The sequence below is a fragment of the Saccostrea echinata genome, unplaced genomic scaffold, assembly GCF_033153115.1.
Source record: "Saccostrea echinata isolate AGI-Se365-2 ecotype Australia unplaced genomic scaffold, CSIRO_AGI_Sech_v1 ptg000022l, whole genome shotgun sequence".
Lineage (NCBI taxonomy): Eukaryota > Metazoa > Mollusca > Bivalvia > Ostreida > Ostreidae > Saccostrea > Saccostrea echinata.
Window position 1 is genome coordinate 18,075,565 of NW_026889771.1, and position 21,117 is coordinate 18,096,681.

At 33.1% G+C, this 21,117-nt stretch overlaps 1 protein-coding gene across 4 annotated transcripts in view; it reads left to right on the forward strand.

Annotated features, from left to right (window-relative positions):
* The window catches only part of LOC133190567 (multidrug resistance-associated protein 1-like), a 962,792-nt gene that overhangs the window by 245,710 nt on the left and 695,965 nt on the right, over positions 1-21,117 (forward strand). For 3 of the 4 annotated variants that reach the window (XM_061326266.1, XM_061326267.1, XM_061326269.1), the window contains exon 13: positions 5,500-5,643. The exons of the other annotated variant lie outside the window; for it this stretch is intronic. In XM_061326266.1, coding sequence (XP_061182250.1) covers positions 5,500-5,643 — 144 coding nt within the window. The remainder of the gene's footprint in view (positions 1-5,499; positions 5,644-21,117) is intronic. 4 annotated transcript variants of the gene reach the window in all.

The following is a 21,117-nucleotide window of genomic DNA, read 5'->3' on the forward strand; positions in this document are numbered from 1 at the left end:
TCCTGGGTATTAAATAAACTAACTAAATACATAGTAATGAAGAGCAAGAGTCCTCTTCCAAAATTGTGAAATTTAGGTCCCAGGGTCAAGGGTTCTGGTGTTGGGGGGGGGGGGGGGGGGGCTCTATTGATTATATAGTGAAACTGCATTAAATCTTTGAAAATCTTCTTCTCTGCTCCTGGTTATTAAATAAACTAAGTAAGTACATAGTTATGTTGAGCAAGAGTGCTTCTTCCAAAATTGTAAATTTCATGACCCCAGGGTCAGGGGTTCTTGTGTTAAGGCGGGGCTCTATTGATTATATAGTGACAATGCATTAATTCTTTGAAAATCTTCTTCTCTGCTCCTTGGTATTAAATAAACTAACTAAATGGTGAGCATGATTGCCTTTTCAGAAATTGTAAATTTCATGGCCCCTGGGTCAGGGGTTCTGGTTCTCTGTGCCTGGATATTAAATAAACTACCGGTAACTAAGTACATAGTTATGGTGGGCATGTATGCTTCCTAAGAAATTGTGAATTTCATGGCCCCTGGGTCAGGGGTTCAGGTGTTAGGGTGGGACTCTATTGATTACAGTTAAACTTCGTTATCTCGAAGTTGACGGGACCGTTGATGAACTTCGAGATATCCGGGGGTTCGACATATCGAGGGTTATAATTCAAATGAACTTCAAATAAACTTAGTGCAGTGAACATGTACTTAATAGTAAAAACATGTCGAAATACTTCTTGTTTGAAATTCTGTAAAAGATTTCTTTACTATACATGTACATGTATTTAGCAATCAAAAAATTTATCCTCTTTATAATTCACAAAATAAAAGCTTTGTATAATATGCACAGAAGTATAATCCAATGCGGAAAGTCAACCGCTAGCATCGTTTCCCATGTATACATAACCGGATATCGTCTATGCATTTTAAATTTAAAACCGGTCGCTGTCAGAATAACGAAAACGAAATATACATTTCTTTTATTGGAAAAACATGTTCATACATGTAAAATCAGTTAAAAGAAAATTATTTTACCATAATAAAATCAAACACAAAAGAAAAATCACGCACTTTTGTCTAACAACAGAACAACACTGAATCACAGGGCACTACAGCACAAGTTTTTACTGCGACACATGCTCACATGATGGTGTGTACGGACGATTGTAATTTCTGCATGCTCATGTAGGGAAAATAAATTCTAATTGCATTAAATTATAGAATTTTGTTTTACTTCGATGTTTATAATTTTCACTTCCATATGCGTAAACTATGTATGCGCGCATATTTCACATAGCATTAAATTGCGATTAATTATCAAGATAAACGTACCCAAGCCACAAAACAATGAACGTGTCATCCACGCGTATGCATTAGACTAATACACACAACCTTTGGCATGCATAATTACAATCAAGGTAAGTCATACATACACTTCGTATAATTATCGCGCTATTATCTGTTGATCCCAGGAACACAGGTAACCCGAGCGTGACAGACAGGTGGGTGTTATCAATAGAGCATTCAGTTTACCTAACGGACTTGATCATCAGTGCGGAAAATTATCCTGACTTCGAGATAACGCATGTGATTTTAATGAATGGGTACACAATTTTACTTCGAGATAACCGGGGTATTCGACATTACCGTGTTCAACATAGAGGGGTTTATTTTAATCATTTATAAAGCAAATTTCGTCGGGACCATGGCCTTACTTCGACATATCCGGGGTATTCGAGATATCCGTGTTCGAGATTTCGAAGTTTAGCTGTATATAGTAAAATTGCATTAATTCTTTGAAAATCTTCTTCTCTGCTCCTGGGTATTAAATAAACTAACTTAGTGCATAGTTATGATGAGCATGGTTGCCTCTTTTAAAATTGTGAATTTCTTGGCCCCTGGGTCAGGGGTTCTGGTGTTAGGGCAAGGCTCTATTGATTATATATTTAAAAAAATACATTAATTCTTGAAAATCTTCTCTGCTCCTGGGTATTAAATAAACTTTCTAAGTGCTTAGTTATGATGAGCCTGGTTGCCTTTTTTGAAGAATTGTGAATTTCTTGGCCCCTGGGTCAGGGGTTCTGGTGTTAGGGCAGGGCTCTATTGATTATACATTTAAAAAATACATTAATTCTTGAAAATCTTCTCTGCTCCTGGGTATTAAATAAACTAACTAAGAACAAAGTGATGGTGAGCATGGCTGCCTTTTCAGAAATTGTGAATTTCATGGCCCCTGGGTCAGGGGCTTAGTTGTTAAGGCAGGGCTCTATTGATTATATAGTAAAATTGCATTAATTCTTTGAAAATCTTTTTCTCTCTCCTGAATATTAAATAAAGTAAGTACATAGTTATGATGAGCATGGCTGCCTCCTCAGAAATTATGAATTTTATGGCCCCTGAGTCAGGGGTTCTGGTGTTAGGGTGGGGCTCTATTGATTATATAGGGAAAAGGCATAAATTCTTTCAAAATCTTCTCTGCTCCTGGGTATTTTTCAAACAAAGGAAGTGCATGGTTATGATAAGGAAGAATGCCTGTTCCAAAATTGTGAAATTCATGGCCCCTTGGTCAGGGGTTCTGGTGAGGGGGGAGGAGGGGGCTCTATTGATTACAGTTAAAACTGCCATAGCGACCCACTGTATTAAGCGACTCACTGTCATATGTGACCGTAAAAATTCCTCCCAACACTTTTCCCTATATATTATACCTGTATTAAACGACAACCTGTCTAATGCGACCAGCGACCGTGATTTTCCTGACCATTTTTTGTAATTTCAGACAATTTTACCTGGATTTAACAACTATAAAATTTCTGATTCCTACTTTCGTTTTCGGTCGAGGATGCTACGTTTTTTGGTTCAAAACATCTACAGACACGCGTTAATTTATTTAATAATTATATAATGCAAATTTTACGAACAAAACAACATTTCAAAATAAATATTTTTACTTACGTTTTGATATTTATTGAATAAACATTAAAATCTAATACATAAACATTCACGTTTTTTCTCTCAAATGATTGAGTGCCATTTTGTAAATAGACGTTCGAGGTTGATCCCGATATCATTTCGTGCTATAAGGGCCAAATGGATATTCAGCTATAAAACCTGCCTATTTAACTTTTAATTAACAAATAACTAATTTCTAGATGTTTATTTAAGTGAATTGTGTCACCAATGGGGTATGTAAACACACGCTAGCTAGCACCCATACCAGGTGATAATTGAAGCAATTGAAGTAACTGGTGTCAACCAGGCAATTAGACGCGTAGTTCAATAATGAAAAAAAAAAAAAAGGTTCAATAGATTTTTAGTCATAAATATAATTTAATTTGTTACCAAGTGCATAATAAAAACCATGATACAGTTTTAATTCTTAGTAATGCGCAAAACATACGAAGTTATATATGGGCTATCATGTAAAAAATATATTATTAGAAAAAAAAATCTTTGCAGCTTTTTTATACTGTATAAAAAAATTTAATATTTTCAAATGTTCACAATACATGTACATGTATTTCACAATAATCAAATGACTCATGTGCGGATCAAGCAAAATTTATTACTGAACAGGACAATTGTACCTACAGTGTTAAAGCATTTAGAGTTGAGCAGTACCTATTAAAAAGCGGAAATAAACAGAATATGTTTAAGAAATAAAGTCCTTATTATCGTGAATGTTGCAGGATAACCTCCAAGGTCGAGAAATGTTGTCTGAAATATAAAAGCCGAGGCGTTAGCTGAGGCTTTTATATTTCAGACAACATTTCGAGACCGAGGAGGTTATCCTGCATCATTCACGACAATAAGGACTTTATTTCTATTCTACTCACGGCTCCAAAATACAGTTGATCGTTTTCTCTATAGAGAAACGAATTAGGTCACCATGTCGCAATTTCGCTGTTCCATTTAACACCAGAGGGTCAATCGATTGCATAAAATGCAGACGATTTCAGCTTTTGTTGGATTAAAAATATCCTTTAATTATTTATAAATTTGCTTGTAACATATATTGATTAATTTTTATGAATGAAAAATAACAAAACCAGTTGTCTATTTCATTGATTTATCAGTAAAATCAGGGGAGTGTAAATGTTGTGGGGAGGTCCGTAGAACAGCCCCACTTGGCTATAAAAATGGATATTTATCAGCTGTTTCAGGCAATACACACGTTTAGACTGCGGAAGACGACACATCGATGTGGTCTAAATAAGTATTTGATTCTACATTGAAATATTTATTTCAACTGTACAGATTTGACTTGTGTTTCTGATCTGATAATTTTTTGATGACGTTCGTGATTTATTGGAGAATAATGTCCGCGGCATTTCTTTGATCTCGGCAATAATCGTAGTAGAATATAAAATACATGTCATTCCACATGCAGTGTAATATTTTCAGCATTGTATATTTGAACACTGCGGAAAATAAGCAACCTGTATTAAGAGACCACCTGTCATATGTGACCTTTTTTCCTTTCTCCGTTGGAAGGTCTCTTAATACAGGTTTGACTGTATATAGTGAAAATGCATAATTTTTTTCAAAATATTTTTTCTACTACTGGTTATAAAGTAAAGAACGTGTATAGTTATGATGAGCAAGGATGCCTCTTCCAGAATTGCGAGTTCATGGCCAATGGGTCAGATGTTCTGATGTAAGGATGGGGCTTTATTTATTGAATAATATAGTGAAAATGCATTTCTTTGAAATTCTTCTTTGCTTCTGGGGATGTTTGAGGCAAACAGAATAAAAGTTTTAATATGCAAGGGTATTTTACCAGAATTTTGAACACCTGGACCATTTAGTCAAGTGTTCTGGTCCTAGCCAGGGCTCTATTAACTTGTATTCTGCTGAGCAAAGTTATTCCCCTTTGCCATTCACCTTTGATAATTAATCAATGTAAATAATGTATTTGAAAGCTTAATAGAATAAGCGAATTATGCAAGAATATTTATTGTATAATACAAAAAGTACTTTCATAGTTTATGGATCCTCTAAATTGTTGTATTGTACTCAGGTGACCGTTAAGGCCCTTGGGCCTCTTGTTTTTCTTAGCCTTCACATTTGATACCAGTATGTGCATATGTACATGCTTATAGAGAGTTCTTGAGAAGTGATTCACTTATCCGGACAGTTCATTTATCAGATTTCGTTCAGGACAGAGGCGTTCGGATAAACAAGGCATCACTGTATACATAAAAATATATCTGAACCAAAAATTGTAATACTAGCAATTCAAGTCTTTTTTAGTTAGTATTCCTCTTGAATCTTGCACAAGTGCTTGGTGATATATCTCAACTTTTGGTGAGGAAACATGTTAAAGAGCAATACTTCAATCTAAATTCTTGGGAAAACTTAAATACATTTGTATCATTGGGTAATGTGTCCTTGTGTTTTAACTTACAATGGAAAAATTCTATAAATTGTTATTATGGCACATCACTTTTCAAGTAATCATGTGTTAAAAAATTGTGTAATGAGCATTATTTTTCCCTTTTTGTTGTACAGGTTTCTCTGGTAACTTTTGCTGTCTTTGTACTGTCGGATTCAAATAAGCTTGATGCAGAGAAAGCTTTTGTGTCCTTATCTTTATTCAATATATTGAGGTTTCCTATGTCTATGCTTCCACAGATTATATCGAATATTGTACAGGTAGGTTGTTAGAAAAAATGTTTAAGGAATCACTTCCTAGTTTTTAGGTCACCTGAATCACTCAGGTGACCTATTGCTATCCGTTTTTGTCCGTCGTTGTGTGTGGTCCGTCGTGCTTTAACATTTGAACATTTTCAGCTTCTTCTCTGAAACCGCATAAGGAAGTTGGGTCCTGTTATCAAAAGTATTGAGATTTTTTTTATCAAGTATATTTTTGGAATCTATGCACATAGCTTAGTTAAAAATCAAAGCCAAAAATGGGGGTCAATGCGCTTCTTTCGGCGCTACGGAGCATTTAATATGACCTTTTTGCACTATCATTACGTCTTACACATAAATCAATTTTTCAAATTTTTTCCTGTAATATTTTTTATCCAAATAAATTATGGGAAAAAACACAGTCTTTTTTCGTCTTGAAAAATCTCTTTAAAATTTGTGACAACAAAAAAAGTTTCAATTTACTCAAAAAATGTCATTTTCTGGCATTAAAAATTTAAGAAGCAATAAAATCATTTGAAAGTAATGACATTTTTCTGAATTTAAAAGAATTAAAAGTGGGGGTCTGTGATGTTAATTTTTAGATATACCTAAAATAGTGTTAATTTTAAGCCTAAAATGGGCTATTTTTCCCCAGGACTTTCACAATATATTTGCTATATTTGTCCAATATGATGATAGAAATTTAAGACGATTAATTTAATATATTATTTAGGACCAGCATAAAACATTTCACTACACAAAATACAGTCCCTGAAACGTTCTACTTTCCCACTTGAACGGTGAGTGAACGCTGGACGAACGGTGAATGAACGCTGAACGAACGCAGAGCGAACAGTGAGTGAACGCTGAACGCAACTTGGTGAACGATGTGTGAACGCTGAATGGTGAGCGAACGCAGAACGCGAACAGAGCGCAAATGCGAATGCAAAGTGAACAGTGAACGAACGGTGAACGCAAGATGAACGATTTATTTGGAATGCCTCTGATCTTTTCCTTGCATTGAAACTATTTTCTTGTATTCTAATGTCAGGTGCCCCCCCCCCCCCCCAAAAAAAAGAATAATAATAAATAAATAAACATATCAATGAATGATTAAATAAATAATTAAAAAAATGCTCCAAAATTGTCTTAAGAAAGACGATGTATGCACATTAAGTTTTTAATCACACGATTTTTATCGCTGTAAAACATTGCAATATTATTGTTGTCGAACGCTGTAGTATAAAAGATAAAATTATTTTAGTTGGAAAATAAATATGTTTATTCTTATTTGATATAAAAAAAACCCATTACAAATAAGAGAAAACTTCTGACTTATAGAATGAATTAAAATGGTTGTAACATACATTCATATATTTCCGTGCCAAGGCGATTTCGTGTAAAATAATGAAAAAAAAAATTAATTACAAAGGTCAGTGGACGTATTGTATAAATACTAGGGATGTCAAAATATTTATTTTCCTTAGTCGATTATTCGATTGCATTATTCGAACGATAGTCGAATATTTGGAACATTTTCTGAAAAAAAAAATATCTCAAGCTTCACTGCGTATCTATTACTCAAAAACCCTTTTACTTTAATATATTTAAAAAGTACCATCAAAATTAGTGCAATGTAACGCATAGATAGCATGATTATGTGAAATAATTTTAGAAAACTAATTCTCCAAAATGTATGATTTCAATAGAAATCAGTAATCGGTCTGTACAGTCATGCAGTCAGTTTTTATTTCAGTAAGCATTAAAAATTGACAGCCGATATTTTTTAAAGCTTATTATGAATAAATTGGGGGGGAGGGGATCTCACACTATTTACACGTCAGGTGCCTATGAAATTGTTAAACAGTTAGATACTGCTTAATCAATCATTGATTGCTCTGGCTATCGAGATGTCCTTAAGCAGTTTAAAATGTAAGCGAATTGTTTTAATAATTATCGACGTGTCAAAACATGTCACAGCTATGGCTTGTTCCTTGCATTTGAGCAATCTTAAAATAACAAAAGATAATTGGTACATGGTATAAGTCCAATTAATATTTTTACAAACAAAGTCCAGTATATTAGTGGGTAATTTATTACAAAAACAACACAGGTCGTTACTGAAAAATACTTCTCACATTAGTGAAGCACTTATAATTACAAAACAGTAATTTCTATACGTAGAGGGAAAATCAGCCGTTTTTTGTTTAGAAAAATTATCGACTGTCTCTGAGGAAAGACATTTCCTCAATTTTGTGATGAGAATTGCATTTTGTTATTACTCATTTATTGTATTTATTTATTTATAATAATATTCGAATGTCGTTTCATTATTCGATCGTTGGTCCATTCGACTGATGGTCGAATAGTTGACAATTCGTTGACATCCCTAATAAATACGCTCATATTTTAAATTTTTATTGCAATAATACATTTATGTGTCATTTCTATTTTCCATGATGATTTAATTATTGAGCAGACTTCTACATGTACCTGTAGACATTTCCCCGAGATTATACTCGGACAAGGTAATACCTAGCTGCAATAATGTAGCCCTCTCCGATTTTTTTTAATCTGATATTTTCAGGAGAGGGCTACAATTCCACTGCATCTCTGTAATGGTGCAAATATATTTTTTAGATACGGGCAACTGCAGGCAAAATAAATTGTTTTTGCATTCAACTTACTTCCAATAAGACGGAATTTTTATTCACTATCAACATCACAGCCCTTTATGCGCGAAAACCGAGTAAAATAAATCCGTGTGTTTACCTCAGCAGCCATGACAGTTCTCGCGTGATGTACTGAGACTTGCGCTTGAAAGAGCTAAATCCACGAAGGGGCTAAATCGGCCTATTTTTTCAAGAAAATTAAACTTAGAGGAAGAAAAAAATTAACAATAGAAATATTATCCTTGGGTATCAAGCTTAAATAGTATATGCCAATTTTTTTATTTGATGACGTCATATTTGTACAGAAAACGTCTAAACACGTGCACTTTGCTTGTTTTTATCAAAATAAAGCATTTTTTTCGTCTTTGGTTCAAATTTTTGATGTGGCCACAACCTTCAAACAAAATAAAATTTATACCATTGAAAAGATGATTAAAATATGAATAAATAAAGTATATTTTTATTTTGTTCGAGGGGTGTGGCCACATCGAAATTAATGCTTTTCGTTCGATTCAAATATCTTAGCATCGTCTCACACAGTGAAAATAGCGGGGATTACCCTATATTAATAGAAAAGAAAAATATTCTATATTGTTTTTGTAAATATCAAGAAGTTTTGAAATGCGATTGTTATATTTATTATAAGTTATTTTGTGTTGTGGTGCAAAAAAGTACGAAAAACTCTCGCTAGGCATGACTGCATAGATGCAATAATGTCGACATTTTGTGTACTAGGCCTACGTGCCTCAGTCCTGACCCAAGACTTTTCCTTCGAGTAGATGATCTATATTTTACTCATCATTATACTGAAATGTTAAAAAAAAATAATAATGTGTACTCTTTTCCTCTGCCTATTTATTTATGCTTTGAATTTGTTTTCCAACTCCCGGCTCCTCGTCACCATGGTCACTATGTAATCAAAGGGAGATCACCCGAGAAACATGTAGGCTACATCTTTATTTTCTCCTGAGTGGCCGTGTCGGAATAGCCTAGAATATAAAACAAATTACATCGGATGCAACTACCAAGTCGTATTTATAATGATTGTTTTGCCACCTTACAAAACATAAATGTCGTGAAGTCTGTATCGACAGCATGTACAAATGGTTAATGTTACGTAATAGAGTCTATCATTACTACATGTACATGTATTATAATTATAACTCATACCCATGATACCCAACATGCGTTTCAGAAATCGCCAGTGGCATTTTAAGACAAAAGATTAATTAATATTTATTAGTGAAAACCTTTACTGATCCGAGACCTCTTAACATAAATTATGTTACGAAGTACTCAACCTAGAAAATTCGAGTTGACAAATCAAATAAACATAGATTGATTTTACAGATCGCGTGTAATTTTTGTGATAGGCCTCTATAAGAAAAATGTCCTACATTGTATAAACGAATAACTTACTACCAAGGCAGTGACAACTCTTTAAGGTTTTAAGTAACTTCAGTATCGCATGCATGCTGTGACCTAGCCAACACATGAAAAAAATGTCAAAGGGAGGCTACTTGCTATCTCTTTCTATTTTGAGTTACTCCACTTAAATGTAACAGGCCCAAGGGAGAGAGGGCAACCAAGATTAGTAAGCATGTTTATACATGTAGTAGTGTAAATTCATAAAGGGGGGGATTCGAACATTGATATAAAATAAGAAGCAAAAAAAAAAAAAAAAAAGAAAAGAAAACTAATACATTTACAAAAAAGTAAAGAAAAGAAAAGACAGGGGTTATTGGGGGAGGGGGGTTCGGGATTCTCACCCTCACTCATTAAATACGTGGAACAGTTCGACCAATTGCTGCTGCCATTTTAACAAGAAAGTAGTAAAGTGAATAAATAACAATGCTGATTATATTAGTCCTTGTATATATATATAGTATATATATATATAGTATAAAAATAAATTCAATAGCAGTTTTCATTTTTTTTTAATCTCCTTGATAAAAATTTATTTAAAAAACGATTGATTTTTCGTGACTCAGTCATTGCATAAATTTATTATAGATCCCAGGCCCGTAGGTAGCAATTTCAGTTAGGGAGGAGGGGGAGGCACATCCATACATTTTCAGTTGGGGACACTATCAAATACCAAAATTCCTTGACAAGCCAAAAAAAAAGGGGGGGGGCATCAGACGTTTTTATTGACGGGACACAAGCATATAGTAGCTTTGTTTTATATAGTATTCTATATATCGGCAAAATTATTGGGGGGGGGGGGGGGCATGGCCACCCCCCGGTTCCTACGGCCATGTATCCTTAATGTATTATTATTATTATTAACGGATTTAACTGCTACCGGTAATTTTGCCTGTCTATCATATTTGTTTTTTTTGAAAGGACGTCTATATAGAATATACCTTCATAGATCGGGCATTTGAACATGATATTGGGGGGGGGGGGGGGTAATATGTAGTTCGACATGTGGTCTATAATTTTTTTTTTTCAACGGTCTGTAATGATAGCCATTTACTACTACCAGTAGCTGTTTTTCGTATATTTTTGTTTAATTACAAATAGTAACGATCCGAAAACGTCCAAGTTAAAAATCTCATATGCAATATGTATATATATATAATGATTATTTTATCGTCTTCTGTACTCATCTATTTGTAGTTGTGTTAGAAATTGTACATGGAGAAACGGAACGTTATTTTAAATATATGAAAATTATGAGTAAAATGTTAAAACTGGTTTTGAACTATATGAAAGTCCTAGATGTTGGTATGTTTCAATGTAATTTTCACTTCTCACCGGATAATCATTACTTTATGATTTTATTAAAAGGGTTTATAATACGTACTCCCCAACATGGGAGTGTGTAAGATATGATAATATGATAACAAAACGATTAGTTAGCAATAATTCATTCGATCGTTTTTATCATCTGAAATCTCTTTTCACATCTATTGTGGGTATATAAAAAAAAGTTTCTCTTTGATGATATAACATAGTTATCATAATTAGTGAACTTTATTTCGATTAAGTGATTTACATTGCGTGAAGTGGTATATGTGCCATTTCCGTTTATCTTTTTGTTTTTTTTTTAACTTCAGGTTCCGTATTGAAATTCAGATACTTTGGAAATCTTGTGTTTTTGTTGGAAAATAATTTTTTTGCGGCCGATTTGATACTTTGCATCACTCATGTTTAAAAGTCTGTAGTGGCTTCTTTCCTGACAATCTGTGGTGCGCAGGATTGTCGTCAAACGTCACTATTTTACGTGTATTACATGTATGAACTACAATTTCATTTCAAATGTCCGGGAAATGCCATAATTTTCGGTAGTGCAACGAAATTCTCAAAATGACAATAAAATAGATGGTAACTTCAAACGTATTCATTTTTAATGCAACTTTTCATTTTAATTTTATGTTTTCGTTATTAAAGAGTACTTGTGTGTTTTCGGGAAAAAAAAAACGATATTTTTTGTTTGTACACCGTATGACCATACAATAACACATTTAAGAATGATAAAATCCTTATCCATGGCTACTATAGTATATATTTTACTACATTGATTCAGTTTTACTCAAATATGACGGATTAACACTTTGTGTTTGTTTTCAACTTAACGTTTCTCTTATTTTCATCTAAAACGTGTTACATGTATCAACGATTATACCAGACAACAGTTGTATAAAACAAATATTTGGCATTTCTTTAGAGTACAAATAGCTTTAATTAAAAAAATAAACCAAAACTTTTCAGAACTTTTTGAAAAATTCATAGTAAAATTTTAAAAAAATTTACAGAAGAGCCTATATTGGTTATTTTTATTCCATTAACGTACATATGTTACTGTCTTATACAGAATGTCAACGTCACGACGTTAAAGTATGTAACGTCAACGTAATGATGTGATAGTATTAATAAGGAAAACAATACCAAATTTAAATGAATGTAAAAAGAAAACCAGAAAAGATATTGTTAAAAAATAAATTGTTTTACAACATACAAATCTTAGAGTTTTATGTGAGAAAGTTTCATTTATTTTGATGACTGGGCCGATTTAGCCCCTTCGTGGATTTAGCTCTTTAGAATCACTTGATAAAGTAAATGTCGGTGTTGATAAATGTTTGTGTTGTATGACATCACTAAACATCGATAAATAAAAGCATTCCATGGGATTTTTTTTTCATAAACAGTGATATTTATGCTTAAAATAAGGGGAAATCCTAAAAGATCCACTCCCGTAGATCCCGAATTCTCATTGGTTGTCCCAAAATAAAATCGATCAAGGTCAGTAAACATGGTGGATAAATTCAAGTTGTGATGTTGACATACATGAAAAATAACAGATATACGGATTGTTCTGTATATTTTTGGATCAGTTCATGTCTTGCATAACTACATTTTATGAGTTCAGGTAAGATATGTTAATAAAATACCCACTTACTGATAATTTGAGCCGAAATCTGTGCGGTAGTGAATCACTCCCGCACTTGCACCATTACGGAGATCCTAAGGAGTTGTAGCCCTCTCCCCCCCCCCCCCCCCCCCCAAAAAAAAAAATCGGAGAGGGCTACATTATGGCAGCTAGGTAATACGAAGAGGCATATTCATATTATTTGCTATAAATTATATTTTCAGAACTTGATACTTAAGTAATATGCTGTTAATTTTTTTTATTAAACAGACAAATGAGAGAGAGAGAAAAAGAGATAGATTCCGTTTTAGCCCCCCCCCCCCCTTTCAGGCTTCACTAGATGTTTGTACCTATATCAAACAAAAATTATTAATTATTTTTCTAAATATATCAGACAGTGAAAGTAACTTTTTTTTTATCAACAAATCCATCTGTTTGACAGTCATATTCGTTTTTATTTTCGTGCTTTAAGTACACACGAAGTCCACGTGCTTGTCCTGTCAATCAAAATCATTCGATACTGTGCAGGTGTGAAAGTCTCGTCACATCGAAGACGAAGTGTGAGTATTTCCAACAAGTTTTAACATTTATTTTTATCATTTCTAGATTTGATTCCAACATTCCAATAATAAATAAAGAAATAAAATACATTGGGCATTAACACTTGGATTTGAAACATACTCTCTGCCAATTTAAAATACCACCACCGACACATGTACATTTTGAACTACAATTGTTTTGTGTCTTTTTTAGATGCATATTTGTTTTGAGACTGAAATTTTTGTGCTACAAAACACATTAACTTCTTTTTCTGACTAAGTAACCGATTTAGGGGGAAAATGGGGGGGGGGGGGGGGGGGGCTACATGTGTATTAATAATATCGAATATCAAACATATAAAGTTACAGTGAAGGAAGAATTTTTTCTCTATAGCTGTAGACTTCATATATTATAGTAGAGAAAATTTTGTAGTGAATTACATTTTAAATAAATATTTCCTTTAACCACTCTATCAATTTAATTCGCTCCAAAGATATTAAATTAACAGGATATCCGCAGTACTATGTATAACTATTAGAACTAGTTCTTTCATATATTTCTGTAGTAATTGAAAAAAAAGGTGTTAGCAATATGTTAGAAATAAATATTTTCATAATTTTGCTGCGTAATAATTTTACTTGGATAATTATCTCTCCATTAACGATTTGTCGTCTTTAACATAACAATAAAATGTTGCAGTGCTTGAAGTATCTGTATAATTTGCCCATGTTTAAATTTAATTTTATCAGCATCGTTCTACATTGGTACATACTTATAACAACATTTATTTTCCAGAGTAAATTAATAAATAACCTTAAGCTAAGTTAGAATAATAAAAAAAAATTAGTATGTTAGAATATTGTGGATAATTTTTTCCCTATGAAATAATGATTCTTTAAACACGATATGTAAATTATTAAATTAAAAAAACCTGTAAATCCTTACTTAAAAAAGATAAGTCCTTTCACTTGGGAGTTCTGAATGACACTGAAGACTGAGTGATAAGTGAACGCTGAACGCAAGGTGAATGCAAAGTGAATGAACGGAGAGCGAACGCTGAACGCTTTGTGAACGGTGAACGCGAGCGCACGGTGAATGGTGAACGCAAAACTGTGAACGGAGAGCGAACGGTGAACGCACACTGAACAAACGGTGAGCGAACGGAAAAATGGGAAAGTAGAACGTTTCAGGGACTGTAACTATGTGCAGGCTGCATGTAAAATAGGAATCCAAATTTAAGGGAGCCGACTGGGGTTTTATTGTGTGAAAACTACTATAGAGAAACTCTTTAATTTTATACCATATGTACCTTACATTGACTTGGGTATACATGCCAAATTTAGTGAAAATTTAGTGAAATTCTACTGTCTGGTTTCCAGAGGGAGCATCTCAAAATGTCAAAATACTTGATATTTTCCTGTTTTTATGGAGTACAACAAAACATGACAGATACCACAGATTTACAAAAAAAAATTATAAAAATGATTGTTAGATTCTCAATTTCCTATGTTTAAAATTTCAAGAGCATGTATTTTATATTTTTTATTTTATGGCATAATTAATGACCCCGCTTAAAGAACTTCGGTTATTCATAATGTCAAAAACACACTATTACGACGTCTGTATACCCATCATTTGAAAAATCGTTCAAAAAATCAGTTATTTAAAAATGTAATTAGATTTTTTAACCTTAGATTTCCTAAATCTGTTAATTTTTATAAATTATGTAAAAATAGTTGCTTTAAAAGAGTAAATATGATTTGTTTTACTTTGCTGCGCGAAGTATTGCGCAATGAAAATCCCAGTCGGCCCCCTTAACAATACTGTAAATATTTCTTCTATAAAACCTTCCGCCACAAAATATAGTTCCTTACTTAATGCTTTCGGTATGTAATTTAATCATGGGGTTTTAATTGAATGTAGTTTAATTAGCATTGCAGAATCCAACTTTATTGTAAGAACTAAAACGTTATGCAGAATTTTTTAAGTAGAGGTCTAGGCAAAAATCTGCTCTCAAAAACTCAGGAGCGAACCTCTGTAACCAATTTCAACCAATTTTGGCATATAGCATCTATGGGTGAAGGGGAACAAAAGTTGTTAATTTCATGGTCCCTGCCCCCTTGGGGCCTGAGGGGTGGGACTAAAACCACCAAAATTAATGCAATCTCCCTCTTTACTCCTGGACAGTCAAGCAGTCAAACTGTTGGCATGATTGTAATAAGCATTGAGCCCTCTACAAAAATTGTGAAATTCATGGCCCCTGGGACAGGGGTTCTGGTGCTAGGGTGGGGCTATATAGATCATATAATGAAAGTGCATTGTTTCTTTGAAAATCTTCTTCTCTGCTCCTGGGTATTAAATAAACCTACTAAGTACATAGTTATGTTGAACAAGGCTGCTTCTTCTGAAATTGTGAATTTCGTGGCCCCTGGGTCAGGGGTTCTGGTGTTAGGGTGGGGTTCAATTGATTATATAGTGAAAATACATTAATTCTTTGAAAATCTTCTTCTCTGCTCTTGGGTATTAAATAAACTAAATACATAGTTATGATGAGCATGGCTGCCTCTTCCAAAATTGTGAATTTTATGGCCCCTGGGTCAGGGGTTCTGGGGTTAGGGAAGGGCTCTATTGATTATATAGTGAAACTGCATTAAATCTCTGAAAGTCTTCTCTGCTCCTGGGTATCAAATAAACTAACTAAGTACATAGTTATGATGAGCATGGCTGCCTCTTCCAAAATTGTGAATTTCATGGCCCCAGGGTCAGGGGTTCTGGTGAAGGGGGGGGGGCTCTATTGATTATATAGTGAAAATGCATAATTTCTTTCAAAATATTTGTTTCTATTCCTGGTTATAAAGCAAAGAAACAAGTGTATAGTTATGATGAGCAAGGGTGCTTTTACAAAATTGTTGAAACTTGTGGTCCCAGGGGTTCTGTTATTTCTCTGAGGGGGGGGGGGGGGCTCTATTGATAATATAGTGAAAATGTGTGAATTCTTTGAAAATCTTCAACTAATTGCATAGTTATGATGATGAGGGTACCTCTTCCAAATTTGTAAATTTCATGATCCCGGGCCATGGGTTCTGGTGTTATGGTAGGGCTGTGTTAAATCTGTAGTGAAAATGCATTATTTCTTTGAAAATCTTCTCTGCTCCTGGGCATACTGGAGACAAACAGAGTAAAAGTTTTAATAAGCAAAGATATTTTTACCAGAATTTTAAACATCTGGACCATTTAGTCAAGTGTTCTTGTCCTGGCCAGGGCTCTATTAATTTGTATTCTACTGAGCAAAGTTATTCCCCTTTGACATTCACCTTTGATAATTAGGCCAACATTTTTTTATTTTCTGTTTTACGGGAATTTTTTCCAAAAATTTGAGTTGGGGGGTCGAAATAAAAATAAAAATAAAAGCTCGAAATTTAAGCAGTCAGTCAGAAAAATAAAAATAAAATGAAAAAATGCAATAAAAATTTTTATTTTTAATTAAGGATTGAATTTTTTTTTCTATGACCTTAATTTGTTAGGGAAGAAAGTGTTACAGACCCTAAAACGTGCTACTACACCAGTTGCACGGTTCGGTTCGTTTCGTTTTGTGTACGGTACCGTACGCTTCTTGCACGGAACGGTACGCTTTGTGAACGGTACGGTTCGCTTTTTGCACGGTACGGTACGCTTCTTGCACGGTACGGTTCGTTTTGTGTACGGTACGGTTCGCTTTGTGCACGGTACGGTACGCTTCTTGCACGGAACGATTCGTTTTGTGAACGGTACGCTTTGGTGAACGGTAGGTAAATTAAGTGGGCGGAGCCTGTACGCTTTAGTTTATGATTGGCTACTTCATAAAGTCGTATATTTCTTTATTATAATCTCTTTTTTTATATATATAAATGGAAGGACGGTATCGCAAGCATTTTTAATAAGTTTTTTTTTAAGTTAAAGCTGTTATAAATATTTCCTTTTTACAGCTGTATTTTCGTTATTACATTAACTAGTTGTCTTATTAACTGTATCTTTTTTAATTTACTTTCTGTATTAACTACTTTCAAATTTTAAAATAAAATAGTTTTAGTTGTCTATTTATTATCTTATTTCGTACACCATTGCCTTATGGTTCAACAACTTGGAAAGAAATCAAACATATCAGCAAACACTGCATAACAAGGATGAAAAAAAAATATTTTGGTTGCGTCGCCATAAAGGCCTTTCTGTATTTTTTTTTTTAAGAATAAGCCTACATATGTTTATTTTCCTTTTCATTTTCCTAATTGAATACAATTATTTTTTTAAATATTCACTTATCACACTTTTAAACAAATGAGTTTGATTTTATAAATTCCTCATGCTTTCATTTCGTCTACCATTCTTTTTACGTTCTTGTCGCTGTTGCTTCATTAAAATAAAAAACAAACAAACAAACAAAAAAAGATTTTTTCTCTTGACCGAATGATCAAACAAACAATTAAAAAATAAGTTATTATTTTCTTATTTATTTGCTCACTAGGAAAAATACATTGAAAAGTAATCAGTAGAAGTGCACACAATTAGTGCAAAATATTACTTAATTTTTGTGCGCGTAATTGTTTTCCTTTAAACATAAATTTTCCATCAATGTGTAAAAACGCTTTTTAAAAGGAAGTTACAATCAAGAAAACAGTTAAGACAGCTTCAATTCAATTTACAATTTATAAATGTTTATAATATATATTGACTGCAAAGAAAGATTTCCGAAATAAATAATATGTCAAAATGTTACAAATAAATAGTCCGTTTTCAATTATCTAGAAAATAAATAATATGCAGCCATGCATGTTCTCAAAAACTTTGAAAATGAATAATTTGCCCATGGAGGGTGCTATCCCCCCCCCCCCCCCTTGTTTCCTTGTCAAACTCAAACTTTTTTTATTGAAGATTTCGAAGAAAAGCTGACTGCAAATGAAATTCTACTTATCTGCTGAATAAAACTGGTTCATTGTTGTAGACCTACTGTATAAGACAGCAAACTGTTGATACACGTGTGAATGTAGGCATATCTGGACTAACGGGATTAGATACGGTTCAATATACACAGCTTAAGTTTTTGCCTGTGCACGTGTGATGACAATACTTGAACGAAATTTTTAAATGTTTTAGAGTAAATAACGAAAGCATAGGAAGACGTCAGTCTAGATAACGAGACCATGGAAAGAAATGTACAGTATGTGTTTCTTTAAAAAAAAAAAACAAACTTGGATGAATACGCATGTACGGACTACGCATTTTTTTTTTAAAAAAGATTAAACTGGGCTCTGTGTAAATTCCAGGTAACATATTTTACCTGCAAGTTTGTTTCAGTGAATAAAGCAAATGAAATTGGAAAGTGCTTTAAATAAAAATTAATTCTGACATATATCCAGATTTTTTTTTCTTTTTTTTTTGACTACTTGTATTAAACTGAAAATTCCATGCGAAAATGTGGCGATCGAACTTTTTGACAGTATGTTATATTGGGTTGGTCAGAAGAGTGTTAACCAGCACATATTATTTATATATACATCGCTTTTATTTATTTTTTTTTCTAGTGATTGAGAGGCGTTTACATTTTAACATGTCCGGTTTTAAATTGACAATTTAGTTCGTAGTTTTTTGTTGTTGTTTTTTTTTTTTTAATTTTTTTTTAATTTATTTATTCATTTATTTATTTTTTGGTAAATCTGTAATCATTTCTCCCTAAAACTATTACTTACATGAAGAAAAAATGATTTTAAGGGCTTGATTTCAGAAAATAGCACAGAATCCTAATACATTTTTCGGTGTGTCTTGGTTTCCGAGAACGTTAATAGAGACAAGAATAGGGTAGATAAAAACTATAGAAATAAACGATAACGTATTTAATTCACTTTTATTTATTATAAATTGTACACGAAAATATTACGATGCTGCATTTAATATAAAAAAGTTAGTCAAGCACAACCCGATCATGCATAGCGAATAAGGAATCGCCTCACACTCTGTCGAGTTGTTTTGAAGTCGTAACTATAGTTTTGAGTAGTTTCCTCATATAAACAAATGTAAGTCCAGAGGCATGGTACTTAATAATAATATTTTGAATCTCTAGGGTTATTTTCCATACTTCTTTAACGGGCGCTGCGTCGAAAGAAATAAAAAAAAATTACTTACTGTAATTGGTCATCGCAAGATCGGGGCGTGGCTTGCATAATTATTTCAAAAATTATTCATGAATGGTACGGTTCGCTTTGTGCACGGTACGGTATGCTTCTTGCACGGTACGGTTCGTTTTGTGTACGGTACGGTTCGCTTTGTGCACGGTATGGTACGCTTCTTGCACGGTACGGTACGCTTTTTGTACGGAACGGTACGGTTCGTTTCTGAGGTGTAGTAGCACGTTTTAGGGTCTGTATTTGAAAAACTTATGTATACAAAACACAAAACTGGTACTGTTCTTATATCATTGAACTATTTTAAATTTAACTTTCTCTTAGATATTTGGGGCAGGGGGTGCATATCTAGTATTAACAGCTTGCAGTTTCTAACATTAATGCAAATCAAACATACCTAAAGTCTTCTCTCAGATGTCAAATACCCTAGTGTCACCACAGTAAAAATTATAGGACTTATGTCACACCCCTCATAAACTTTTCAGAATCTTGTATTTTTCTGTATTCAGCAAATTACAAGATCTAAGGATTTTGGACTAGCTCTGGCAAAGTTATGACAAAAATACAGTGAGACATTCAATGGATCAGCTAAAATAAATTAATTCACCGAAGTGCACGTGAAACATGATAAAAAAAAGGTTGTATAATATTTTATTCAGCGCAATTCAAATTAATATACATGGATACGTAGGTGGAAAAAAGTTTCCCAATCTCTCTATTGAAAACATATTTAAATTTCCTGAGTCTGTAGTATATTTGATCTCTTTTTATCCTAATATTTTTCTTTCTGAGCATGCTAACTTTTAACATAATTGTAGAAAATATGTACATCTTTCCCATAGTCAATAGTATACACATGTAAAATACACACGACAATATTCTGTTTGCTGCAGAATTCAAAAAAATTAATTGTTGAAACTGGTTCTAATCCACAACTTTTGAATGAAAAAAAAGGAAAAAAAGAAACCAGATCTTGAATCTAAATATTTGTAAGGGCGTATCGTTTACAACACTTTTCCCTAGTGGTAAAAATGTTTTTTTACTAAACAAGAGATACATATCAGCTGAACACTGATGTACATTAATTTGTTACATAGCACGCGAAATTCAATAAAATGATATAAAAGGAAATAATGTCTTGTATCAATCAAGAATATATTTTAGTAGGTTATTTTGAATTCCAATATTTGTCATAAAACGAGTGAAAGTTGTAACTCAAATTTCCTCAGTCACGCCGCTTTCTACCAGTTCTACAGTGTTCTGTTCTGTCGTTAATTGTAAAAGAAATCATTATTGTCTTAAAATTAAGTTTAAAAAAATCTTCAAGGCGTATTTCAATGTATTGAAGCAATTGTCAACGATAATACGTAATCAAAACCTTTCAAACCAAGCGGTTGACAGAACCTCAATTTCCACGTGGCTCTCAGCATAACATTTGATCAAGATTACTGTTTCGTCTTTTTCATTCAATCTTTCATTTATATAAACAAACAAGTCAATTGCAAGTTCTACATTTATTCTTTGCCTTCGGGAACTACTCAGCTATTGGACAATCATGTAACAATTGCAACATCAAGAAACACACACATACAAATAAAATCATTAAACAAAACTGACCAAAGATAAAATAGTTAAATGTACATGTAAGGCCAATGGCTAATTATGTTGAAATTGCACCTACAATATGTAAACTGTAAAGATATGTGACTTGCCAATGGCCTTGTAAAGGACTATATTCTGTAGTGGCCAGTAT